This window comes from Amblyomma mixtum, chromosome 3 (genome assembly GCF_055824585.1).
Source record: "Amblyomma mixtum isolate Tamu chromosome 3, ASM5582458v1, whole genome shotgun sequence".
NCBI classification, from domain to species: Eukaryota; Metazoa; Arthropoda; class Arachnida; order Ixodida; family Ixodidae; genus Amblyomma; species Amblyomma mixtum.
In genome coordinates this window covers 173,989,920-174,017,468 of record NC_143014.1, presented here as the reverse complement: position 1 = coordinate 174,017,468, position 27,549 = coordinate 173,989,920, and the positions used below count along the sequence as shown (strand labels likewise).

Below are 27,549 nucleotides of genomic sequence, written 5' to 3'. Positions count from 1 at the left end.
ACAAAGAAAGGGCGGTAGTGTGAGAGCCGGAACTCCTGAAAGAGCAAGCGATGCTTAAGAAATAGGTCCGCAGATAAGAACCACAAAGTCTGTGACCGTAGCCGAGTTGCTAAAACGCGACACCACGAGGGAAGTAGCAGAGCACGTGTGCAACCGGTACGGTGGTCCAAGGAAAGCCTCAGAATCCGAGACCGTGTCTGGAGTGGTTGGACGTAATGCTAAGAGAGAGCATACCGAGATAGCGTCTAAACGCCACAAGTGCGAGGATTCTCCTCCGAGTGAGGTAGGAACGGCAACGGACACCTTTGTCAGGACTGTTAAGAGTGCGACCTTTTCAGTGGAGTTAATAAGGGCGTCACACCGGCAGGACAGCGAAAAGAGAGGTTTTCCTATCGAGAAAGGTTTCGATGTTGAAACAGCGGAAACCCCTTTTGAGAGTAGCCACCTCGGTAAGAGGGAATTGGGATGTCACAGTGGCTTCAGTGACAAAGGCTCGGGAGAGGCTACCCTGGTAATGCTGGCGCAAGAAGAATGCGAGGCTGCCGAGCATAAAGATAGAAGTAAGAGCCAGGCTTGCAGAGAGGAGAACTCAGTTGTAGCTGAGCAGCGCAAGAGCCAGGCTTGCAGAGAGGAGGACTCGGTTGTAGCTGAGCAGGGCAATGTAGAAAATTTTACTCAGAGCGACAGACAAACTGGAGAAGACAACCCCAAAGGAATGAGCTGGGGATCTCAGGGGCAGCTTCATGTCAGTCTGTCAGCTGCGTGGAGCTGGCACTTTGCTGCGAAGGCACAGAGGCCAGTTTTGATTAAGAGGAACGTTTCCGAGGTGCGACGGAAAAACTAGAGGGAGCTAGTTGGGATCAAGAGACGCACGCAGAAAAGTCTAGGCCAAGAAAAAGAAAAAGGGCAAGGACCAAGAGAACACGGATCAAATTTGAAGCCCTAAATTCAGTTGCACGGACAGGTGCGAAAGAAAGGAATGCAGTAGAAGGAAAGGCGAAGCCTTCCTGCATTGCGCCTCGTAAACTCGCAGCTGCAGTTACTGGTCAAGCGGCACGCGCAGGTGAGTCAAAGGCTGACCACAGTAATGAAAAGGGAAGAGCGCGTCTTCCAAGCAAAACAGGCGCGAAGTACTCCAAGGAGCATCGGCCTGCAGGAAAACCTAGACCGCGCCGACCTGACAAAAAGCCAGTTAGAAAAAGGGCAAAGCGGCCCAAGACAGCAGAAGGCGCAAGGTTGCGCAGCACTCAGTGCATGCGAACGCAGGGGTCGAACAACCTAGATAACACATGGAGGCGTGTTCGACGGGCACACTTGAAAGGGATTTGTCCTTCATTTTTGGCACCCCATTCTAGGAAGCGCGCCGGGAGAAAGGGTGGCCGAGCTTCGTGCTTGGGGCCAGAACAGGAAGCAGCTTCTCGCGCTGGTCACTGCTCATCGTCCAGAGTCGGTTATCGACATTGCATACACTGCCAAGGCTTTCAGAGCGTGCCGAGGGGGCGCGGAGACGAAAGTAGGAGTCGGGGATGTCTTTTTTTGTGTAGCCTTTTGTCTTGAGTTGACAGTAGCCCAACCAGTCAGAGCACGACCCCGGCAGGCACGTCTGAAAGACTAATCCTTTCAACGCGGCAGAGGTGAGTCAGCTTTCACCCCCACGTAGCCATTCGAAGTAGCTTTTTTTTTTTTTTATTCCTTTTTTTTATGTATGAAATCGAAGACGGAAAGGCTACTTTTTGAGTTAAAACGAGTTGATCGGATGTTACTGTTTTTTTTTTTTTCCTTATCTTAGACAAAAGCTATGGTGTCATTGAGTTAGAAATGACAGGTGTCGATTTCCCGTGCTACGAAGAGAGAAGGGCACTCACAGGAGTGCAGCTCGAGTAGCACTACGCTTAGAGTCGCATAGACGGAGCATTGATCCCTTGACTGACACCTTACGAAAGGGAGCCTCACTGACGTACACTGAGATGACCTAAGAGAGAACTCTTTCAGGAGCCTGAAGGATGCGCTCGTGTCCCAACCCTTATTTCGGACCCTTTACTATGGTAGAGAGTTTTAAGTCCAGTGTGATGCCAGTGATAGAGAATTGGGTGCTGGTTTAAGCCAAGTTAGCAACGACCATGATGAACATCCGATTCTGTACGTCAGCCGCAAGCTGACCTGTTGAGAGGAAGCGTACAGCGCTTCAGAAAAATAGTGCGCGTGTTTGGTTTAGGCGGCACAGAAGTTGTCGGGTTACCAGGGTTACCTGTATGGCGCGAAGTTCGTCTTTGAGACTGACCATCGTCTCAAACATGCTTATGATAATTTTGTCCCCCCAAAAATGGTTGCTTGCTTAGACTGAGTCTAGCTCTCCAGCAGTACAATTTCTCAGTGCGTTACATGAACAGAAAACTGCACGCAAATGGTGGTGGATTGAGCAGATTGTTGTAAACGGGGAAAATTAGTACGACCACCTCCTGTGTTTCTTTTCTTTTTAAACCTTGGTTCGAGCAGTCCGTCTTTGGCAATTTCAAAGGGGATATTTTGCACTTTGTCTGCACAAAATTACTCCAAAATCCAATCACAATTTAGTAAACTTTTGTTGTCACTGTGGAAAGCCTGGTGGGTCTTTGGCAAATTCCGAGCGCTTGCATGTGGGCCAGTGCCCTGTCGCAGGGAACAGTCCACTGATGCCTTTCTTTGCTGATTGTTCGAGCTTGGATGCCCTTACTGGAAACCAGCCCTTCAACCCGATTCCAGCCTCATCTCTTCCTGCCCAGCGGTGGTGAACGCTGGCCATTCGAGATTTTTCGGGCCGCGGAGGAGCTGTTAAGATCGGGGAACACGGTCCTGGGAAGAATTAGTACCGGATGTGACTCATCACGAAGCAAAAGATACGACGAGGCCTGGCACCGGCAGCAGCAGCGGCGGAAGCAGAGATGACCGCCACAGTGGTAGTGTGGCCGAATCTGTCCTCGGGTCACCGAACGGGATGATGCTACGCAAGGTCAAGCTGAGGCCGATAATTGAAAGACGGCTGTGTCCTCGACAGAGGTCTCGTGCTTCGGACATCTGGCGGGGGAGTTCGAGGACGTTCATTCACCTGCGGAGAGACTGCAGGATACTCCTTTCCCGCGGAGGCAACGCACAGAAGACTTGCCACAGTGGTCAAGGTGACGCATCAGTGTTTGATGACGCCGTCTTCACCCTTCCCACCGACCTAGCTGTGAGAGAGCGAGAGAGCCCAGCACCGCCCCTTGCCGTGGGTGGTACCACCAGTGTCTACATCTGCCCATCTGATAGGACATCGATCTCCAAACTTTATTCCCCAGTCAGAGACCTGGGGAATCTGAACCCTATTTAACGGGATGTTGTTTTGTGACCAGAGCACTCCGATCTCGACTGTAAATATGTAAAATAAACCTTCTGTACAGTTTCCTCCATATCGGAGTTTGACACCGTCCTTCGGAGCCGGGACCTGCGGGGCTGAACGAGTCAGTCATCTCCAGGCCCCCTCCGTCTTCAACACTGGTTCCAGCGGTGGGATTGAAGCTCCGTTTTCATCACTGGTCGCAGCGGTGGGATTGAAGTCCCATCTTCAACACCGCCTAGTTTTACCAGTACTCTCGACAGACCGGATGTGTTGCGAAGTTTCTTTCACACTAAGGGCAACGCACATGCAAACTTAATTTCATGAACAATAGAAAGAGAGCTGTTCAGACCCTGTACCAAGAAATGCTAATCGACATTTTATGCAGTGCAACTATCAATAAATCCCTTTGTATCTGGATTCAATAGTTTCCTTTTTCAAAATTAGGTGGATTGGACCATAAATTTTCCCCAGATAGTTTTTTTTGTGCATTTCTTTTCATCATATCAACGAAGCTCTACTCTATCTCTAAAACATAGCCCGCGTAATTTCACACGATAAAAACACTATAAATAATTTTGAAGAGTGATACACTGTCAGAGTGTCAGAGAGATCTAACACTAGCAGCTGCATGAATCAGCCAATAACATATTCCACAAGAAAAAGTTTTGCAATAAACAATACATAATTGTAATGAAAAGCAGAATACTATAAAACACAAATTAGATGAATTCAAAATATGGGCAAGAAATTCAAATGCGAACACTGCACATCACTTGTGTGTTCGCCACAATTATGTGTAAGAGAGAAATCTCTGAACTGCACTGCATAAGCTCCAACTGCTAGCGACAAGCAAGAATATGGCCATGGTTGCTTTCAATATCACCTCACGGTAGTCGCTGGTGTTCTGCCAGGCTTGGATGCGAGCATTTTGATTTTGTTTGGCACTATGTTCACAGCATGTGATTGCACAGCTTGCCACAAAATTCAGCCAGCATGCTGGCAAAACTCACTAAACCAACATAATGAGACATTAAAACCCAGCCTGGAAGCACACATATGCTCCCAGCTCAACAGGTACGGACTTTTACCCCTATTATTACTGCCAAGTTGCCTTGGCAGTAATTTGCCTTTTGAGACAAAAATGGCTGCAAGTGGTCAACGTTCAGGTTTCAGCCACTGGCACATAACTCGTAATCATTCACCTCAAGCGTCATCATCCCAAACAAGATGGCAGTGTGCATCGTTAAAGAGGATTCACACAAATTTATGAATGTATTCGTGGTATTGCGACAACTTAACAGACCGTCCATGAACTCACAGCATCCACAAATGAGGACAAAAGGTGACTGAATAGACCAACTCCTGACAGCAGGACTGCAAGAAATATCACACATAAGTACAGTTGAACCTCGTTATAATGAAATGGTTTATAATGAAATAATTAATTTAGTAAAGGAACGATGACTCCCTTTGGAAGCTTTGTCACATGGGCTATAACGAAGCTACGGCTACAACGAGGTAATCGCCGGGCCCCTTCAACTTCGTTATAACGAGGTTCAACTGCATATGGCTTGTTCTGACAGTGCACAAGAATTGTGTTTAATTTCTGCAAAATGACTGCACCAGTTCCCATGTAATACCAGCCCCAAAAACAGAAAGGAGAACACAGTGCGTGCCAAACGCCATGCTTTTTCAATTCCAAATCCATGTGTGTCCACCACTAGGACCTCAACCATATCAACCAGAGATGTGAAATGTTTGCCATCAATACTTGTTGATGTCGCAGCATATGGAGTGCAGTTTACACACCAGATCAGAGATTTCGTCTATTAGATTTCACGCTAAGCAGCAAAGCCTGGCTGCCACCATGAGCATGCATAATCTCACTGAAAACCCCCGTGGCTACAATATGGTAGTGGTGATGGTGTCAAAGGCCACACGTCCATGTCACTACTAGTACCTGATGGATCAGCACATGCCTATATTCTTTAATAAAAGTTTGTCAAGCCAGCAAGTACTCCAGGTAAGCAGGTACTCCAAAAGTACTCCAGCAGGTACCAGTACATTTTCAGATAAAAATCATAGTGTATACTAAGCATAACTTATACACATTCTATGGCAGTCGTATCAGAACACAAAAATCTTTTTGCACGACAATGAAAAAAAATACGCTGCAAGCAAGGCGTTTAACTGAAAGAAAAATGCCATTTAACTTGGTTTCTGGTTATACAGCAGTTATTTTTCTGTTGTTTATACACAGGTAATAAAAAAATGCAGCTCACAAGCCAGCTCACATCATCAAACCGTTTTGTGAACTGGCTTGATACAGTGCTTATCTCATTTTCTACACAAAACAGAACTCTACTAAAGTCAAGGTAATACAACTAGCTCTTCTACACTAACACTACTGCTTTTTGCACTAGTGCTAGTGTAAAGTAGTAGTTCTAGAATGAAAGCTTGAACATCACTTTTGTCAACGAAACAAACTTGACTAATAAAAGAATAGCATGATCTACTCACCAAGAACCTTCTCCTGAACAGAGTAAGCATTTTCGAGGAGAACAGAGGCATCCTCAAACTGGCCAGCAGCCATCAGTCGATGAGCACGGCACACTTCACGGCGCCAAGTGAATTCTGCAAACTCTGGAGATCGGCGCAGCTCTGGCGAAGCATGAACACGGGACAGCAGGCGGCGAAAGGCCAGACTGCGTTCTGTTATCACTTCAGTGGTAAAGTTGCCCAGTAGTGCCTTGCGAGGAAATGGGAAGTCTCGCAAGGCCACACATGATGGGTGGCGGCGCCGAAGGCCCGCGAACAGGGCTGAGAAGTCTGAGTAGCGACGCTCCAAGACCCCTGGAAGACGCTCCAGCCCAGGGCTCTTCTTCACCAACACTGTGTAGCACTGGCAGGAACGATAAAAGGAAACAACTCCTAAGGTGTCTAGCACTCGTTAAAACTCAAGAATGCCCTTGCAGCCAGGGGCTACCACCAACACACTACATTACATGTGCCATTAGCACCAAGGAAGGGTCTATTTCAAATAAAAAATGAAACCAGGCACACATCAGTGCCTGTCCTTATGACTGACACAACCGAGGATCTGCTGCATATGAATAACACAATCATTCAGAAAGGTTTTGAAAAGTTACCTTAATCATACTGGTAGCTACAAATAAATACGTCGCACCTTAAAGGGCCTGTGACCACCCCCTGGTCCCAAACACTCTCTACCTCTCTTTGAGCGAGCCTCCTCTCCTTCCATTCCCTCCTCGAAATTTTTCTCTCCCGCTCCTCGTCGAGTAGGCTCGGCAAGGCAAAATCACCCCTTCTTTCTCCGATGTAAGCCGGAGGCGTAGTGTCTGTGGAGTGCGTCACATATCTACGTCATAGCCCCGCCTTCAATAGAATTCTTTTCTTGGTTTTTGCTGCTGGGTCTGTTCGAGGGGGGGGGGGGGTGCTGCGGGTTTCCTAACACCCTCTCTGTTTTGCTCTTTGGATCTCCTCGCAATGTTTCGCCGCGTTTTTTTTTTTTATTTGTCCTTCCTCTCCCCAGTTGCTGTTTTCTTTTCTGTTTGAAGTTTTTTTTTTTTCACCTTCGCCACTCCATTCCCTGCCCTTCCTGGTTGGGGGTGCAACAAAACTGCTCGACCCCGGTTACCGGCCTGTATTCGTCCCTCGCTAGACTTGTTAGCGAGCGCATCCTTTCATACATCTGTTTGTCATTCCCAGTTAGCGAGCCACCTTTTTATTTTTTTTTAGGCCTCCCCACCGCTTCACGAGCGGAGGGGCGGAAGTCGGTTGTGTTCGAAACACACGGCGAAGTGCGGACCCGGCAACCGCCCGTTTGCTTTTCTTCATGTGTGTTTGTGTTCTGTGTGTTTGTGTCTTTTCTCCGCTCCGAAGCCCATGTCGTTCATTGGAGTCAAGGTGTACACAAGATGCATGAAGGATAAGCGGTGTGTGTGCGGAGTGGTCAAGTGGGCGAGCGAGGGAAAGGCTCTGCTGCACTAGTAATTAAAACCTTGTTTTGGGGGGCTTGCATAGAAGAAAAAAAAACTGAGAAGGGAGCGCGCACGCAGAGCGTCTCATGACGTGATCACGGCAGGGGGGCGAACCAACTCCCTCAGTTTTACTATTTTTTACTTTTTATGGCTAGGGTTCAAGACTGTCGCTGCACGCTCCCTCCACAGTTTTTTTTTTTGTTCCTTCATGCGAGTTTGTAGGCATGTGCCAGAACAGAAGGCGCTACGGAAAGCGCTGTGCAGACAACGCGATGCCAAGGCTAAGCCCAACCTTCTCCCATCAGTCAGACTGATGCACCAATGGAGTGCCTTTAGCGAAAGTAACCCCCATGACGTCAACGGGGTTCAGAGTAGTGGGGCAGGGCCGTTTTTGTTGAAGGAAAGAACGAGCGGGCTTTGATTTGAATTTTTGCAGCTTTTCGGGGCGCGCATGGCTCTAGTATTTTGCACAGGTTATCTTCGATGCCTCATCTATGCAGTGGGCTTGTTTTTCAAAAATGTCCGGACCCTGGTCAGCGGCCCTTTAAGGGGTCACAGTGACAAATAATGGATATTTTGTTCAGAAGGCACACACAATCACTGCGGCTGGGGGATGTACTGACTCCTCCTAGCTGATGAGATTGTCAGTTCCTTCCAGAAGCAATGCATAGCCTAGACAAGGAGCCTCTAACTCATCTCGCCATACAGGCCACATGGATGAACTGTTGTCTTCCATGAGCAGGTAGCCAGAGAGAAGAGAGGGGAGGAAATGGGAAGAAAAGAGAGAGAGAGGGCAGGACACCCCTCATGTTGCATACAGCCACCTTCCAATTCTTCTGCCATTTGAAACATAGTGAAAGTCAAATGGAGACTCGCAGCTGGGAATAGTGCAAAGGTTTGGTTTATGGTTTATGGGGGTTTAACGTCCCAAAGTGACTCGGGCTTTGAGGGACGTCGTAGTGAAGGGCTCTGGAAATTTCGACCACCTGGGGTTCCTTAACGTGCACTGACATCGCACAGTACAAGGGCCTCTTTGAATTTTGCCTCCATCGAAATTTGACCGCCGAGGCCGGGATCGAAACCGCGTCCTTCGGGTCAGCAGCTAAGCGCCATAACTACTGAGCCACCGCGGCGGCCATAGTGCAAAGGTAGGAGATTACTATCGTTTTGCAGCACAAAGCTTGAGCACTCTGCACAAGAGTGATGGGCACTGCACCACGACGTTACTTTTAAAATTTTTCATGTTCTCAGGCCTTTAAAACCGCAATGAAGCTACCATAACGCCAAAACTAGACCCAAGCTATGCAATCGCGCATATATCCACCCAGTATGCGATCTTTCTGGCTACATACTAGGTGAGGTACTGGAGGTGAGGAGGTGAGGTACTATTTTGCCATAAAAGACAAAATACATTTAGCAAATGCAAAGCAAAAATATACATATACACTTACCACAAACTTCTTGCGTCCTTCAACAACTGTTTTGGCTGACACTATTTCAAAGACAACCTGCTGTGGCCCAACCCTAGAAGGTGGATCACCTGCTGAAGCCATCAAGGTATTTGTCTGTGAAGTCTTTGACCACGACCCTAGAAACCAAGAGAGAATATTTTTAATGAAGTTTTTCATTCAAAATGTTTGGTAAAAAATGTTTTTACACGGTCCACAGCATGGAACATTGACCAAACAACACCATTAAATGTCAAATTAGGCATTGCTTAGTTAAATCAGTGTGTGCATGAGACACATTCAATAGAAACAACACAAAAAAAAAAACAGATTCCATGTAAGTAACATGAATGGGTAACATGGTATTAAACAATGCAAAAAAAAGAGATTCCATGTGGGTAACTGAATAGGTACTAGATGATGCACGACACCTTAAAGGGGCCCTATAACACAAACTAAGCATACTATATGTTTGTTTGTTGGCTGTGCAGTGGAATATGGTAAAGTAATTAGCACTAGTCTAACACTGACACTGAGGTACTCAGTACTTTAATTAGATCAAGAAACCAAGATCCCATCAATGACAGTGCCATCACCGAGAAGCAGTTCTCAGCAGCAGCAGATACAATGCACCTTATGTCAAACATTGGGCGACCATGATTGGGTCAATGCTTAATGTACCTAGAATTTTCAGTTATTGTATGTTAAATTGTCTCATAATGTTTTACACTTTATCAACAGAATAAGTGCATGCGACAAAAAAAAAAGGTTCTGTGAAAAGTAATGAGGAAATGCCTGTAAAGTGTTGTCTATTCCTCTACTCAAGAGGTTTGACATGCTCATACATAATGGGTGTTTTACCTAAGATGCTATGCAATTTTTATAAATGGGCTTTTTGAATTAGAAAAGAGCTTTTTTCAGTGTAGCATTTTCAGCGGTGTAGAGCATCGGATTACAGCTAAGAGGCACTAACCAGTAGGCTGGTTAACTAATATTGAATAGTTAACTTTTTAACTATTACTGTTAGCCTCCTTATTTCCTGAGAGGCATGTAGCCCACCATAAGTAATATCTATATCAGTTTTTAGTCACCCCCAGTGCTGTAGCCCAACCAATTTTGCCTACATCGCGGTAAAATACATGCACTTTCAAGAAGATTGCAGGTAAAGCAACCCTTCCAGTGCTTGTAAATCGTCGAAATAGCCAAAACTTGTTCAGCCACAGCACCGAGGGTAACTGCATTTTTGAAATTATAAAAACTGATATTGATATCATTTATGATGGGCTACATGCCTCTCAATAAATAAGGAGACTAACAGAGTTAAAAAGCACTCGTTTCGGCTTTGGGAGGTGGTGGGTTCAACGCTCGCTGCCAGCCGGGTACCCACCGGTTTTCTCAAGACGGATACAAGCTATGTCCTGGCCTGGTGTTCGGCTCCCTAGGGTTGCATGGTTTGGGAAAGGAGCCTGCACCTTCAAATCAAATCACTGTGGGCTTAAATAGACACTTCAAAAAAGGGCCACAAGTGGACTTTACTGCACGAGGCGGATTTAAGTTGTTTGACAACAGAACGAGGAAAGAGTCACTGACCACCCGCCAACGCAACAGCTTGGTCCAGGACCCTTTTCCCAAGCATTTCGCTCAAGTGAAGCCAAGCACCAGGCCAGGGGAAATCTTGTACCCATTAGAAAAACCAGTGGGTACCCAGCGGCGCTGGGGATCGAACCCAGTACCTCCTGAATGCGAAGCAGATGCCAAAAGGCCAACGCTTCGGTTACTAGTCAACCAGCCTGCTAGTTAGCACATCTTAGCTGTATTCTGATGCACTACACCACTGACAATGCTGTGTCAAAAAAAATCACTCTTCTAACTCAAAAAGCCTATTTTTAAAAAATGTAAACCATCCTAGGTGAAACAGAACTTTTTGCTGGGCTAGTTGGTCCATTCTGACATAACTGAAACACCGCGAAAGAAGAAGCCCGAAGGCTGTGCCTTCTTCGTTTCACCTTCGGGCTTCTTCTTTCGTGCTGTTTTACTTATGTCACTAGGTGAAACACCCAATATTTCAGAACCTTGCAGAAAGCATCTTTAACTGTCCCCTGCATATCTCTACATGCTCTTTTAGCACCCACCAGTCACAAGCAACCCCTTCAACGTGATGCAATGCCAATGAGCTGCATGCTCACAGCTGTCAAGTACACATGCTGCAACAAGACCAGTGGTTTGATCACTGCTTAGGGGATTAGATGGCAGCCCAGCTTTTGCAACTGTATTTCAGAATATTTAAAGTATGACAATAAGCAAGATCCTTTCAGCGACGCTTAAAGGGCAACTGCAGCACTTTTTTGAGAATTTCGCGATATTCAAGGATTCAAATTTATATAGGCTGTAGGTAAAGCATGCCAAGTGTTTACTAGCATTTAAAATAGTGACGTAATTGACGATTGAATTTTGCGCTTCTCCTCAATGCACCGGAGGAGTGCAGGGAAACTCAGCGTGACGTCACGGAAGGTATCATTTCAAATTACCGCTGTCGTCAGCCACACCCTGCCCTGACTCGCTAGACGCTGCCAAACAACTCTCGGCAGGGTTTGCCTTCGGTGGCGTTCGTTTTTTTCCTTCAAAGCAGGCGTTTGTGCGTTGGAAATGTACCGATACCTTCGATGACGTCATCATGCGTCCCCCACTTGGCGTTTTGCGCTGCGGAGAAGCTTGAAGGGCGTCCGGATTTTAATATGCGATTACTTCACTATTTCAAGTGCTAGCCCAAAAAGACTTCGCATGCTTTACCTGCAACTTTCACACATTCGACCCTCTTAAGCTCGTTGATTTCTAAAACCTATGCAGTTTCCCTTTAAGCTACAACTATCTAAAACAGCCTTAAACCATAAACCTGTGCACATGAGCACAGAGATGAGCTGATGAGTATTGGCACTTCTGTATAAAAGGGCTATAGTGACCCCATAGACTGATCACACAAGAGACAGCTTTGACCAATTAAAGGCTCAGACAAACTTAAAGCGATAGAATAACATCAACTGTAATAAACAAGTACAAAATAGCGCAGGGACAAGGCAAAGAAAGAGCGCTGAAAACACTGTTTCGTACTTGTTTGTCATGCACCAACAGGTCGTAATTTTCACTTTAGTTAAAAGTAGTTGTATTAAAAATGGAAGGCTGAGCAATTTCTTCTGTCAATACTAAAGAAGAAATTTAAAATAAGGAAGAAATTACTCACCAGCATCCACTCAAGCACAAGCTGCACTTAGGTGAACGCTAATGACAAATTCCTCCCTTAGTTCGAATCTACACCACTTAGAGGGATTCTTCTAAACACAACGAACAAAAACCAATCAGTTCAGTATTATCAGTCCAAGTAGCATAGCTAAAATTGTTATCAGCTATGCTACCTACTATGCTATGGAGTCCCAAATAAATATTTCAGACAGTTTAAGCTTTTTCTCAGCCTTTAATAAAACAGAAAAGTGTGGCAAAACAAGCTCTGTGGTAAGCGCCTTACTTCAGATTACAGATGAGCCAAAACATGCAATGTATGCAAAACAAGACAACATAAACTATGAACAATAACAGTTTTGAGGCCTTATGCTGCAATTACACAGTGTACAAAAGGGCTACTGAGCAAGACACACAGTGCTCATCAACCATACAATGGGAGCATGCAACTTACACACTTTGTCTCATGCAAAATACAATAAACACATTACTTCTAAACATAGGGATTAAATGAGATCACTTTCAGAAGAGAGGGCTTTCTCATAAGCACTTGAAGGAAAATAACAATTTAGAAGTGCAGCTCAAAAAAATATGACTTGCAGGTTTTGAATAGTGGCTGCAGCACCAAGCATTTCAACAGCAAATAACAAAAAAATTATGAACAAGTATGGTTAGAATTACTAGATGTCTGAAGAAGCCGAACAGAACAAAAGGCACGAGAAATGAAAGGAAGGAAAACCATGTCTGAAGGTAAGCCAAAAAGTAATTCTGAAAATGCATTAACATAAATTTTGCATTAACACACATTAAGTACAGGGTCAATCAAACTTAGAGGGAACACGGCTCCGCGTGGCCACGTACCTGCTGAGTGCCATTGCATCTAACCCATTCATGAATGAATGCAGAGTGGCACACGAGAAGAGGGACCTCGACGTGGTGCTTCGTGTCATATGCCCATTTGCACGTATTTGCCACTGGCTTGGTCGCAATAGTGCTCCACGTGTGCGCAGCCACGTGTGTTCCCTCTAAGTGTGATTGACCCTGTACGTTTAACACAGCTCAAATTTGGCAATGGGGATTAAAACCAAGATGCAGTTAGCATCTACCAACCAGAACAATAGCAAATGCAGGAAAAAATTAAGACCAAAGGTCCCCCTTGACAACATTACACAGTCAAGAGAAGAGAGATGGAAATATGGTACCTCACACATAATTAAAACAAAAGTAAACACCTCATTCCCTAATTTTGGAAATATGCAAACCAAAATCACTTCTACATATTTGCCCATGGCATTCAAAAAATTTCATGTCACTCATGTCACATGGGTTACATAAAAAAGCATAACCATGTTTAGTGAAGCAGCACGGGCATGGTATATAAAGATGAAGTGCTGTTCTTATGAATATTACTCCGCATCAGCTAAGCCAACTCTGTGAGGTTAAGCATGAAATGCTGCCTTGGTGCACTGCTGTCAACACAAGGCTAATTTCATGACATTTACATGCACCTCAGCTATCACAGCTTTTAGTCTTCACCACTACTATACGAGTCACCAAGTCTTCTTTAAAACACCACAACATCAGCAGAAACATCAAGCAAACCCAATGGTCCCTCATTAGGGACTTCCATTTCATAACATGCAAATGCCAAGCTACTCCTTATGTGCTGCCAATACTACTGCCTCCAGCGCAAGTGCTTGCTCTCCGAGGATCTGAAGGTTCCAGATTATCTGCACCTCACAGCAGACGCCAATTCATATCATGCGGACAGGCGCTGGATTCTGCCGACCCCTTTTATTTTTGTTTCACAGCTGCCTCACCAAGTCTTTTTTTTTTTATATATAGATACAATTTCCTTTTCGTGCAAAGGTATATTTGCTACAAGTTGGTTACAAAGTCTACATTCAAGACAGCTGGGTTAGGGGGATGCGTTTACAACTATGAATTGCACAATGCATGTGCCTCCAAAAAAAAAAAACTACACAAGCTGTTCACAGAAATGACCTAATTAGTGACGTGGACTTTATTTTATTTTTTAGTGGCCTTTAATTCAACCAACATAAGCAACATAACCTAGTAGTCAAGCAGCAACGTCCGACTTTCAAAACGACGATGTAGTGGGCATTTCCATAACCATGAAAACCATAATTTTTTGGCCCTGATGGATGGTTAACTTGGGCACTTGGGTGCTTCGGTTGGTTCATAGAAAAACGGAGTTGTTTATGCTATGCTATCACTTCACATCTATCCGAAAAAAACTTGCAAACAATGACTGTGGCGCCGAAATTCGAGAGAAAGCGCGGTGAACGTATGATCATGCAGATATCATACCATAAAAGACGCGATTAATGCTGCAGCTGCCACAGTCTACAAAAAGGCTCCCCACTCAGTCTGCAAGGATGTATTTAGCAAGCCTTCAGAAGCATGAAGATGAGGCACATGGGAAGCAAAAATTAAATGCTAACTAAACAGCAGCAGCTTCCAAATCTCTTTTTTATTCGACATCCGTTCATCTGTCTCAAAAACTTAAGCTGCTCAGCGGCGTCAAAGAACAATAGGTATTTGCATAACAAATAAATGTGAAAACATCTAGAAAAATGAAAGCAAAGAGAGAGCTCACAGATTTTGCCTTCCTCGTCGTCGAGGCAGCGTCGCATGAGGTCGAATGACAAGAACTAAGTCATAAACAGCCGCGGACCCCTAGATTAGTTCAGAGATTCTTAACTACTTTTCCTTGAAACGTTATCTAGCAAGAAAATTAGGCTAAGTGCTAAAAACTGGGCAGATTCTATACGACGAAACTCAGAATTTGTAGCTATACCAAGAGATACAGCGCCGAAATTTCGACACGATCGACCCTTTCAGCTCGCAGTGATTTTCGCAAGCTACCCTGCTATCGCCAACGGTCTCCACATCTCATAATCACTGTTGAACAAATCGTAATGGGCACCTAAGAATGAGAAGTAAGGTAAAAGCAAGAATGTGAGCCACTCACGAATTGTTCTCGAAGTTGACGACACGAAACACTCCCCCGTGTCATCGGCAGCCTCGGAAAAGCAAAGGGTACCCACGACTTGGGAACAACGCAGTTCGTCCAGGTCGTCAGAAAGAGACGAATTCAGTTCCTCGGAGGTCATAACTACTAAGCACGTATGCGCGTGATAACACGTCGTTTCGGAACCATCACTACAACATTTCTGCTGTTAATACTACAAAGCAGTCAATACCTGCCACAGCCAGCTCTGCGTGGCGCAGCTGCGAGAGCACACGCCTCAGTCAGTTAACCCAGCGACGAACGCGCTGAATACTTAACGAAAACAGCTGTTACTTAGGAGGAGAGCCTCAGTGCCGTCGCCTCACTCTTCAAGTCATTACTTTTTTTTTCTTTTTGCCAACATTGCAGCGACTTATGCCGACAGCCATCTTTTTAACGAATTTTGATCAATCGAGCGCATTGGCGCTGTCACACAGCGGATGATAGGGCGCTGTCGTCGTCTTCGGCCAAATGGTTAATCTCATTAGGCTATATTTCTTCTTTTAAATGCTAATGGCTCTAAAAAGTGTCATTGCACATAAGTCGTTGACTCGAGAAATATTGGTTTTCAGAGCAACAGAACAGCGAAACCGAAAAGTAAAAACAGTTAGGAGGGGGCGGGGGCGACATGGGGGGGCGGCACCCTTGTGGTCTGGCTGTAGTGAAAATAAAACGACAGAACACTAAAAATTGTTTTTAAATGATTGAAAATTTTAAATTCAATCAACATTATAATTTCTTGTGGACACATGTACCTTATTTATTGTGATGCGGATCTGCGGATGCTTGTAGATGCTCCGTTACTTTGCGCATCATTTGCGCATACATATGCGCACACTTTCAGCGCATTGAGGCTTCTTGTGCTGAAAACGACATGTCTTCCGGTGTTGAAAGTTTTTTTGCGGCTGAAAACTATGCTCTCTCGCTCAGGAGACAAAATCGCCGCGGCTTACGAACACGATGATGTCTTCGTACTGTCACAAATATGAACACTGAGAGGTAAGCAGGCATCGGAAACAATTAAAATCTAAATTTGCTGGTGCGTACTTCCCCGCATCACACGAGAGCACTGCTGGAAAGGTCTGTGACGCAAGGGCATTCAGTAACTTGAATACCGCCGTTGAACTGTCTCTGACATATCAGTCGACTGAAAAAAAGAAAAACAAACGATTCCCGATGTGTTTTCACGTGAGTAAGTACCCTGCCTGACTGTGTTCTATTCTTCTTTTTTTCCCCAGGAATTACTGACACCAACGGATGGCAGTAGAAATACTTGACGTTGACCATTTGGCCATTTCTGCCATTATTACTGTCGGGCTGCAGTTTATTTTCTTTGTCATCGCAGCCACATTCCATTTTGATAAATTGACAGATTTTGCTGGAGGTGCCAACTTTATTATACTAGCTTTAACGGTGTTCCTTCTAGCCCAGGTATGTATGAACGCACGCATGTGCTTGCACGCTTTATTCGGTCGTTCCTTGTATCTCATTCCCGATAAAGGTATATGTGTCTGCATGCAACACCAGCATTAATCTTGTGCGAATTTTTGCAGCATCTTTTTTAGCGATGACTATTGTTTCTAGACATAAAGGGAATGATATAAATGCGAAAAGGTTTGCTCCACGAATAAAGTCTACAGAAGGGACGGGTGATGGGGCTCCTGTGTCCAGACAGCATAGAACGCTGCACTGTTGAACGAGAGACCCGTTGCTGCCTGGTGGCTGGATTCTGGTTGGCCTCAATGCTGTGCAACAGTATTGGAGATGGAAATTCTTAGTTAGCATGTTGTACAGGTTTATTCTTCAATCCTCATCTGGCGGTACCACGTATTTGCAATGATGGTCTCCTTTGGTCGACGCTCATATTTAAGCTAAGCTGTCAAATGCGACCAGTATTGTGTAAGCATTACATAAGGTTAATTAGTCTCAGAGCTTCAGAGAAATAATTTGTAGACTATACTAGAGTGCACAATCTATTTAAGAAATTTGTTACTATATTAGCCATTGCCTTTCTAAATAAAAAGGTAAAGGAGTTTATTACGATAGATGAAAATGTTTTACGGTTCTATGCAGCTGGATTATGGAACGGGAAACCGTGTCCAGCTGGAATATTTCTTGCTTCCAGTTGGAAAATTTCTTTTTCCAGCTAGCTCTAGCTAGAAAATTTCCACTTGTAGCTAGCTCCAGCTGGAAATTTTCTACTTCCAGCTAGAAGTGGAAATGCAAGTGCCTTTTCCAGCCACTCCGGCTGGAAATTCAACTGGAAATAGTGCCTCCATTTTCATGTGAATTATCAGTTTCCCAAAGAGCTAAGTTGCACTTTTACTGAGTGCATCAAAGATTGGCCATAATGTGAACAGTATGCTGCGGAGCAGTAGAGCCAACGTCTGATATGTGACTTTTAGAGAACATGTTCATGCATGCATGCAGCTGCATAAATGCACAAGCCATATATGTGGGCATGACCACTTGTTCTTAGACAAATTCTGCAGTGGCTGTCAAGTTTCACTTGCTGTGTCCTCAAGTTCTTGCGCATGTGCACAGGCCTAGAGCTATTTAAGTAGTGGCAGCGGGTCATATGCTCAGGTGTTGATACGTGCAAAATATTTGTTCCACACTGTTCAGGTACACATGCATATACAGTTGTGGAAAGAATGCACCACTCACCAGTTTGTACCTTGAACTGTTTTCAGACTTACAGCCCCAGACAATGCCTCGTCACTGGTCTTGTCTGCTTGTGGGGAGTGCGGCTGTCAACCTTCCTCCTTTTTCGCATTATCAAAATTGGTAGAGATGAAAGGTTTCAAGAAGTTGGCAAGAATGTTGTCCGCTTCGCCGTCTTTTGGACTTTTCAGGTTAGTGATCATGTTAATAATGACAAAAAAAAACAGTAGATGATCTCCTAGCTGAAAGCTGTCCTAATAAAGGAGCAGTTAGAGTTCATCATCATCATTTATTTACCCTTAAGGGCAAGGGGGGGGGGGCAAACAGTAATCACAAAGAACAAAGTTGGGAGCATAAATTTAGACACATGTAGACACTTCAAAAGAAAAACAAGCGAGTAAGTAGGTAAACACAAGAAAAAGAAAAGAAAGAAAAAGGGCCTTCAACAGGAATTAGGGGAATAAATCAATCAACATCTGTTTAAATTTTAGGGAATTAACTTCATTCACAACACTGTCTGGAAAGACATTCCACTCCGTTATGGCAGCTGGCAAAAACGAGGAATTGAACGCATTGGTTGAACCATGAATGTGTTGAACACTACGACAATTAAACAAGCGTCGCAATGATCTTAAAGGCGTGCACTTGAGCCCAGTGATACTGCTACATTTAAAAGCTTCATTGGTTGAACAGCTGCCCTATTGAGGTGGTGATCGATCAAGCCCTGGACAAGTATGAATTTTCTTCCTACAGTTAAGATTTGAGAAAGCTGTTTAGCTTGCCTTTGTCGCAATAAAACACTGTTCAGGTGGATGCTAACTGTAATTGTTCACTTTTCTTGACTTTCATTCTAGGTTGTGTGGTTCTGCTGAAACTGTCAGACACAGCCTAGTACCATTCAGTGCACATTGGTGTGCTAGCATGTCACACGCGCTCGTGTGCTGTGATAAGACTTGGAACCGTTCATTAAAGAAAAATCGCACGTCATTGATTTTGCCGTAGCACTAATAAGTTTCTGTGCATTGTGCATGCTCATAGTGCATTCACAATCAGCAGTGACGGCAGTCACTTTGTCTGCATGCCTTGTGCTACAGCTGTTGTCACTTCGTGGTTGTCAGCAGGGTTGCCTTTGCATTGAGCACTGCCTGAAATTTGTGCTTTGAAGGGTTACAGACACGAAATTTCGGATACCAACAAGGGACATAAGGTAATTTGTTTTCTTGGCGTATATGGATGCCACCGAGCAAGTTTCAGTTGCAGGAATTCAGTGGAGGATATAGTTTCATATTGTTACGACGAAGAGGAAGTGGAAGTCGAAGTGGCCTCCCTTGTGAAAGGGTCGCAAGAAGAAGAAGAGGTTGATGGTGCTTCCTGCTGGCGTTGGTGCTTCCTGCTGCTCGCCGCTAGGAACTATTCACCTACCGCTTGTAAATAAATGTAAATAGTATTTCCCCGTAACAATATGATTTTCAGTACTGGTCAGTGAGCGGCTTCGATATTTTCATCCGCACGGAAATCAGCATTGAGTGACATATGTAGTCCGAGCAAAGCAAGAACTGTGATGTGTCTGTGAAACAAATAGCAACAGGGACCTCACAGACTGCTTGCCAGTGTGGTGGAATTGCTAGCAGACAAACTTCTCCCCAGATCAGAGATTTCCGAGTTCACATGATCCCCAATGCTGCAATGGGTGTAATGGGAGCTGCACGCTGGTGTTGATGGTAAAAAATGGCCTCTAATTTGTCACATTGTGCTCATTTTTTCTGAGGTTATTTTTTTTTTATGATTGCTATGCTTGCAGTGATTTTTCAAGGCAAAAATATTAACATGCAAAACTGCATCTGTATGCCTTTAGACTTTGTACAGCTGTTTGCTGTTCTTACCATAGAAGTTATTTACTCTCAGATTTGGCTGCGAGCAGTAGGCTCTCGCAAGGCAACACTGTATCCTAGCAGGCACCTTTAATGTTAAGGAGGTCACAGCTAAAAGTTCCAGCTAAGGCAGGTGCAGCAGGAGCAGGTGTTTCACTTTCACTCAGCTATGCCATGCAGCCGGCAGGGTGCTGGGCCTCCTAATCAGATTATCCAAAACACCACAATGCTATTATGTGAGGCAATGAGAGACGGCCACCTGTGCGTTCAACTGCCATGCTCTTGTGCAGCCATGGATGCATGCTTAGGTGCTCCGTGAAACTGACTTCATGTGAATAACATGCAGAGAGACATTAAGGGGATGCCTTTTTTTGCATTCCAGCTGAAAGCAGTAATTGCCTTATGATTAGCTTGTGCTTTTCTGAAAAAGCATTGGTATGCTTGGTATGATTTATTACATATACTTTCATTTTTACTGTGTTAACAAATTGACAGTGTGATCTCATTGGCATTAGTAGCTTGTTCTGTTTTCAAAAGCATTATATGTATTTCTGTAACCAAAGAACCTTGTTTGAAATCAGTTTGTACTACATGAGTCACAGATCCAGGTAAAAGTAATTTACAAAAGGGGAGGTAATTTGAACTCAAACATTCAGTGTGAAAAGATTAGAAAAATAAATTCAAATACCATTTTCAGTATCTCTAGGCACTCACAGAAAGAAAACTGGTAGTATGCAAGCATGTAGTACTGTCTTTGCCAAAAATAACCAAGCTGTATGGCCACAGGGGCGGATTTATAGGTCATTCTCGGAGGTGCAGTTGTGAGGGGAGGGCTACTTTTTTGCCGGAAAATGGAATTCAGCATGGTTTTCCTATGTAAAGTTTCTTGTCTGGAAGAAGCGACTGCCTCCCTTGCCCTCCTAATCTTCCCCTGCATGGCCGCAGAAAAAGCGGGCTGGTGGCAGAACAGTGGCGCTGCTGTCACCAGCCATCGTAGGCTTCCAAGGATAACCTGAGCCATCACTATCATTCTCTGAGTGCTAAGACTTTTGATAGCATGAGAAATGGCAAGGGTAATTCGTTTACTTTTGGCAAAGACGATACTTATAAGGTTTATTCAGTTTTCATATGGTTCACTGGGCACATGGTGCTGGAAAAATTCAGATGGTACCAGTGCAGTGCAGACAAAGTTGCAAGGGTACAGCATGGCCCACACACTGTAATCAAGCACTGAGGTGTAGGCCTTGTCGTTTTGTAGGCTTCAGGCTGCCGCGGTGGCTCAGTGGTTATGGTGCTCGGCTGCTGACTCGAAAGACGCGGGTTCGATCCCGGCCACGGTGGTTGAATTTCTGTGGAGGCGAAATTCTAGAGGCCCGTGTACTGTGCGATGTGAGTGCACGTTAAAGAACCCCAGGTGGTCGAAATTTCTGGAGCCTTTCACTGCGGCATCTCTCATAGCCTGAGTCGCTTTGGGACGTTAAATCCCATAAACTTAACTAACTAAACTGTTTTGTAGGCTTCAGCACTCAGTTGACTCAAAGTTCGCAACAGCATTTACAGCACAAGAAAGTCTTCTGTGGCATATCTCTTTAATTTTTTGTGTAAGAGCTTGTGAAAGCCTACTGCAGTGAACGACGAGATGCATACCAGAATAGGGTCATTGAGTCTGACACCACACCAGTGGATGAAATTGATGCATTGAAGTGTTGCAGCTCTTGTATACAAACAGTGGCCTAATTTCAGTTATGCATCAGCATGCATTACTAGAGGAACCTGAACCTGGAAGGCCATTCATGTATAAACATAAACCAGAAACTTTTGACATTTATTATATGTGCTGAAAGTTGCCACTCATGTCGACAGCCATGGCATTAGCAGGTGTCATTTGCAGGCTACTTTGCACCGTAGCTGCGCTGCTTCATGAATACGTGCTGAGGTTCTCTGCTCTGCAGCAGGAGCACCATGTGTGTACAGGGCTGAGTCGAAGACCAGGATGTAGGGCTCTTGTGCACCAGAAAATCAATGACTGTGATGCAGTACACCATGAATTTGTGCAGGAGGTGCGAATGACCACATGTGAATTGAATAGATCGGCAATCTTGTGGTGTTGTGTTGTGGCACTTGTAGTCTGCCATCAGATGACGTGTCTGCTGATTGTGAATGCACTTTAGTGAAGCTGGCAAAGTTGACAATACCAAATACATGGAAATACTTTTGCAAATTTAAAACTTTAAAGCTTGGAACCTCTGCTCAGTGCATAAATTAGGCCGCTTGATTTCAATTTCTTTATACAGTAGTCAAGTGTGAGGTTACTTGTACCAAAGCCACTCACCACTTTATTATTGTCATTTATCTCAAATAAGGCAGCTGCATTTCGATGGAGGTGAATTGCAAAACATGCCTGTGTAATGCGCAATCTTAGTGAACAAAAAGAAACCCAGGTGGTAGAAAGTAAACAGAAGCCCTCCACTATGCTGCCTGTCATACCTCACATACAGTTTTGGGATGTTAAACCTCATGTAGCACAGCAATATTTCCATTATTATAGTTCGGGGCTTAGCTTCTGCAAAGAAAAGGCTTTCAGTCTTGAAGGGCTAGTTGCATGTTGGCACATCCACCATCTGTTTGATGAGAACATGGGACAAGCTTGACAGGACCAACTGAAAAGGCTCTCATGCAGGCAGTGTGGGTGTACACTGTCAGCCTTCCCGTCATCTTCGTCAACTCCCCGCGCAAGGCTGAGCCCCTGACGGATGCCACCATGACCCGGCTCGACATGGCCGGCACCATTGTGTTTGTCATTGGCTTTCTTTGTGAGGCCATGGCAGACGCCCAGAAGTACACCTACCGGCAGAACACGTCCAATGCCAGGCACTGGTGCGACGTTGGTGAGCACTCAGATTGCAGGCCATGCAAACTTTACTCTGTGCATAAGGCATTCATGTACTCGTACAACTTCCCAAACAGGTTCAGGGTAGAGAATAGGCAATGTCAAACAGGCTTTGGTAGAGAACTGGAGACAGCCTTGTTTATATAAATATGTGTGCCTTCTTCTGTTTTCACCTTGGCAGGTTTGGATTGCTGGTGTCTGTATTTTAACTGCTGTTTTCCATCATAGTTTTACTGCTGAACCTTTTGTGTGAAGCACGTTTTTTTATAAGGTTTCAGTTTAACAGTAATGTAGTATTAGGGCTGCGATTGTTTGCATCAGCTTAAGTCATGCACCATGGGCTTTGAGCTGTTGTTTTACACCACAGTTGGCAGCCTTGCGTACATCATCATAAGAAGCAAAGTTTTCATTGCCAGAATGTGACAGTGCAGATGACATGGCTATTCATTACATTGCCTGTGCCCCTCTGTAGGGAGTATAATCTACATTTAGAAAGGCTATTACTCAATTCAGTGTTCCTAAACAACCAGAAGAGGTTAGTAATAACTTTTCTAAAAAAATGTGTTCCGCATCTGAAGCTCACCAGATTCATTTGCAGTGTGGAGCTGAATGCGAGCTCAGGTCACTTCCACCAAGCATTCATCTATGTGCAAAATAAAGTAGCGTGGGCAGGCTAAAAGGAAATAAAAATAATGTTGCCCAGCCTGCGCCGCCAAACTCAGTAGACATTGAAACTCCCTTGGAGGTCCTGTGGACATTTAGAACGTCCATGGGATGTCCTAGGGGACTTTCAGTGTCTATTAGAGGCACAAGGGGCTACTGTGTGTGACATAATTAGTGTAGGTAGAAAAAAAGAAATAAAAATAATATTGCCCAGTCCGCACCACGCATACTGTGACATATATTAGTGTGGGCAGAAAAAAAATAATGTTGCCCTGCTCGCACCGCCTAGGGCACAACGGGCTCGTATCCTGTGACATATATTAGTGTGGGGAGAAGAAAAAAAAAACGAAAATAATGTTGCCCTGCCCGCACCGCCTAGGGATCATATCCTGTGACAAAGAGTAGATCGAGGCTGTGACAAAGAATAGGTTGGGGCAACCGAAAAGGAAATAAAAATAATAATCGAGGCTGTGACAGCAGGAACTGCACATACAGTAATTGTTTTGGTCGATTCTAACATTATTAGAAATTTGTTGTTGTAGAACCACTGGATTGTTGATAGCCGGAGCCACACTTTGTGTTTGGCCTCATGTTTTAATGCAATTCGTATTGGTACTTGCATCTTCATCAAATAAAAATGGATCACTGCCATTTGCAAGTCTGACCTTGAAAAATGCAAACTAAGTGAGATGTGTGGACCTGATTTGTGATTCGCCACAAAGAGATGATTCTGGCAACTTTGGGAAGAGTAGCACCATGGTGCTGATCCACTGCTCGGAGTGTGTATTGCCCGAAATCGGACAAAGGTATCCCGTGTGACCTCAGACAGAAAAGCATACAAAGCAGAATTTTTCAATCTTCTCAGCCCATAGATCTACCACACTGCTGTATACAAGTAATCTCATGTAGCTAGTCTAATCTGGTTCCAGCAGATGGAAAATCTTGTCCACACATCTCATGACGCTCACTTTTTCGAAGGCTCAGGACAATGGTGGCTTTATTATTTAATGAACAAAACAAGTACTGTTGATGCCAAATGCACTATTGTACAAGGCTCACCAGAAAAGGCAAACTTTGTATGAAACGTTACATGAACAAATAAAAGTATGGGCAAAAAAATTTGTAATAGGTGACAGAACACACGTTATTGTATGTTAAGACTGTATATAGCTGGCTAAAACAAAGACTTAACATTAGTAAGGTGTTAGTGTGAACCTAAACTTGACAGTAGTAGTTGTCATGCATGCAGTTGTTAGCTTCATCTTCAATGAATGCACAGATGGTGCATAAGCATGAGTCTGAGCTACCAAGTGCTACTGAAAAAACTTCCCTGACCAGTCCTCACATGACAGTACAATAATCCATTAGGATTAGGACAGTTTTTTTGTGTGTGCATGTTTACCTTGATGGCAGCATTCTTTTTAGCACATCTTTAAATGGCTTATTAATTTTATTTTTAAGAGTTAATTGAGATTCTTCTCAAGCCCTCGCAAAATGTATGGGTTTTCTGCTCATGTCAGGATTTAATCGTTCTGGTTGCTACAGATCTGGACCATATTAATCCTTAAACAACTTTGTTTTGTATGTGGAGATGACACTAGTGCTTGGTACAAAAAATTCACTGTCTGTGTTGCAAAAGCATTGTAAAAATAAACAGGCAGCATGCATAATTAGAAGTGTGCAGTCATTTGATGTTGAGCTTTTCGACAGCACTGCTCCTTCTCTTTCTTTCCCACCTTTACAACGCTTTGCCCGCTGTGTGGTGGACCAATGGCTAAAGCATTCAGCTGCTGATCCGAAGGACATGGGGTTGAATACTGGCTGCAGGAGCTGCATTTCAGTAGAGGTGAAATGCAAAAATGCCCATGTGCTATGCAGTGTCAGTGCATGTTAAAGAGCCCTGGGTGGTCCAATTTAATCCAGAGCCCTCCATTACAGTGTTTCATACAGCCCGTGTGCAGCTGCAGGACATCAAACCCCACAAAACATATCATACCTTTTTTGAGCTCGTCTGAAGCTAATTCGTCTACATCCTATTATCCTGTTATGGCATCCTATTATGTAAGCTAATGAATCACTGTCTTCGTTGGTTAAGTTTTTAGGCCACATCGTTTTCTTCTGAGCCATGTTGTAGAGCACTTACAGCACCCTTTAAAAAGTGATAGGGTTTTAAAGGGACACTGAGGAGAAATTGAAGCTGGCTTGTATCGACAGAATACCAGCTCCTGATTACAAAAACGACACTCATACTGACAACAAAGCTCTTGTAACGTAGAAAAGAGCAAGAACCAAAATACAGGTATCGCCGCCACAGGCCAAACTCGCAAGTACAAGCGTGATGACATCATAGGACAAAACAGTGTTGCTAGAACCAATGGTTCTAGAAACACTAGAACACGAGAAGCCACGAAGCACTGAGGCGCAGCCAATGCATGCGCAAATTTCCTTGACGTCGCCAGATGGCGCCACGTATCCGGCAGCTATGCGCGCGCCTGCAGCATCGGGATCAATCAGCGCCTGCTCTCCGGCAGTAGGCAGGCTCCCGGTATTCCGCTAGCGGTAACAAGGTACACGGTATGCTAAAGGTGTCTATTTGCTAGAACTACGTTGACGACTTCGAGAACGGGATCCATCGTAACGCTGGCAAAACGCCGGTGCAAACGTAAACGAAGCGACGGTAGCGACGGCCGCAATAGCCGATAGATGCCTTCAACGTGCTGCCGGCGGTAGCTTTCTTTTCGGCTGCTGCCAGGCCACACTGCTGGCCGTCAGAAATCACGGAGTCTGCGTTATGTCATGTGCACGTCATGTGCACGTCACTTAGTCCTGTGTCGTCATAGGAGAATCCCAAGTTTGAATCAGAGCGGCGGGAAAAACTTTGTCAACTTCGAATCCAAATTTCTTAAAAATAAATGCTTCTTTCGCTGCCGGCCAAGTGGCAACAAAGCCATGAAATGCCCAACTGTCGGATTTTGCTGTAAAAAAAATATCGATAGAGCTCTCCTCACTGTCCCTTTAATGTAAGTTAAACCAAGTAGACACATGAAAGCATGTGTTTAGCGTGGTTGGCTCATGGTTTTGCTTTTCTAGGTTGTTGGCACGTCTGGTGACGATGTTAGACTCAGGTTAAGCTCTGATCGAGGTTAAGCTGATCTTATCTGTTCGCACCACAGATGGAAGTTGATGAAGACGATGATGTGCAGTGCACAGTGCGAGAGAGTGTTGCAGTTCAACACGAAGCGTGACTGGCTGTGGTGTAGCATTGTGCTCTCATGCAGTGGCTAGCGAAGCTGACCCGTTCTTGCCATGGCGAGTTCGAAACCCAGTTGCGGCAATATTTATTTTATTTCTGCACCCTCAAAGTCATGCATGCCACAAGATTCTTGGTTGGGTTTGACCCTGTGAAGTAGTGCTTTCGCACTAAAACCAAATGGCCTTGAAAGGGGACGATAAGGGTTATTGTCACCTTACATAGATTTAGACCTTGAGGGGAGCCATAAGAGCTGCACTGCACAGCTGAAAAACAAACCATGTGGCCTCAAGACCTTTGACCAAGGGATGTCAGCAGGTTTGTAAACTTAGGTAGTACGTATAATTGGTGCTTTGATTTGTTGGCCTATTTTTTTTTTTTTCCAGTCCAGGAATTTCAGGTATCAGTACAACAGCCATACTCTCAGGGACATACAGAAACAGATTGCCCGGTGGTGAAATGAGGACAAGTGTACATATGTGCACTTTTCGGTACAGAAGTCTCCAGGACACTTATGAAATGACAGAGGCACATAGCTACATAGTCTGCTGGTGACTCACAACAATGGACCCTTTTCAAAACTGATGAGCCAGCTTTACAGCATTGGAGAAACGCAGCAAATGCAGACGCAACTCATGTGTTTTGATGACATAGAAGATGTTGACGAGGTTGCCATAACGGCACCACGTGCAGCTTCCAAGCACTGGCAGATCATTCTGCACTTCATCTTCGTCTGACTGTTAGCTGGTGGTGCCATTTGTTGATCAGTGAAAGCCAACCTAATGAATTTTCAAGAGTTTACTGGTAGGGGCACATGCTTACTCTTTTGCATGGGCATGAAACCAGACAATGCCATGCAGATGGTGGACTTAAGACACTTTGCCACTGCTAATATATCCTGAAGAGTTTTGTCCACAATAGAACATTCTGTAGAAAGCTTACTCCATTAAGCTGGTACCTATATAATTTACCATGGTGCAGTTATTTTGGTGCAATGTGGTGCAGTTTTTGCAATAACTTCTTTTGAAACAAATTTTGAAAGGAAACAGTTTGAGGCAGTATGGGGCTTAACATGATTTGTCTGTGATAATGTCTGTGATAATGTCTGTGATTTGTCTGTGAAAATGAGGGTTTAATGT

At 44.5% G+C, this 27,549-nt stretch overlaps 2 protein-coding genes across 5 annotated transcripts in view; one reads left to right on the top strand and one right to left on the bottom strand.

Moving 5' to 3' along the window:
• The window catches only part of Snx21 (Sorting nexin 21), a 35,141-nt gene extending 19,500 nt beyond the window's left edge, over positions 1-15,641 (bottom strand). Inside the window, exons 1-3 of one of the 2 annotated variants that reach the window (XM_089581972.1) lie at positions 15,266-15,641; positions 8,808-8,944; positions 5,876-6,257 (exon numbers count right to left, since the gene is read on the bottom strand). In XM_089581972.1, the coding sequence (XP_089438098.1) occupies positions 5,876-6,257; positions 8,808-8,909 (484 nt within the window). In that variant the 5' untranslated portion in view covers positions 8,910-8,944; positions 15,266-15,641. Of the gene's footprint in view, positions 1-5,875; positions 6,258-8,807; positions 8,945-15,033 lie in introns of both variants that reach the window. The other variant, XM_089581971.1, reaches the window with a different exon arrangement.
• A 256-nt stretch (positions 15,642-15,897) lies between these two features.
• The window catches only part of LOC149352740 (uncharacterized), a 40,172-nt gene continuing 28,520 nt past the window's right edge, over positions 15,898-27,549 (top strand). For all 3 annotated transcript variants that reach the window (XR_016290848.1, XM_089581965.1, XM_089581964.1), the window contains exons 1-4: positions 15,898-16,071; positions 16,311-16,503; positions 17,766-17,927; positions 22,288-22,495. Coding sequence is in view for 2 of the 3 variants with exons in the window: in XM_089581965.1 (XP_089438091.1) it covers positions 16,330-16,503; positions 17,766-17,927; positions 22,288-22,495 (544 nt within the window). In the remaining variant the exon portion in view is untranslated. The remainder of the gene's footprint in view (positions 16,072-16,310; positions 16,504-17,765; positions 17,928-22,287; positions 22,496-27,549) is intronic.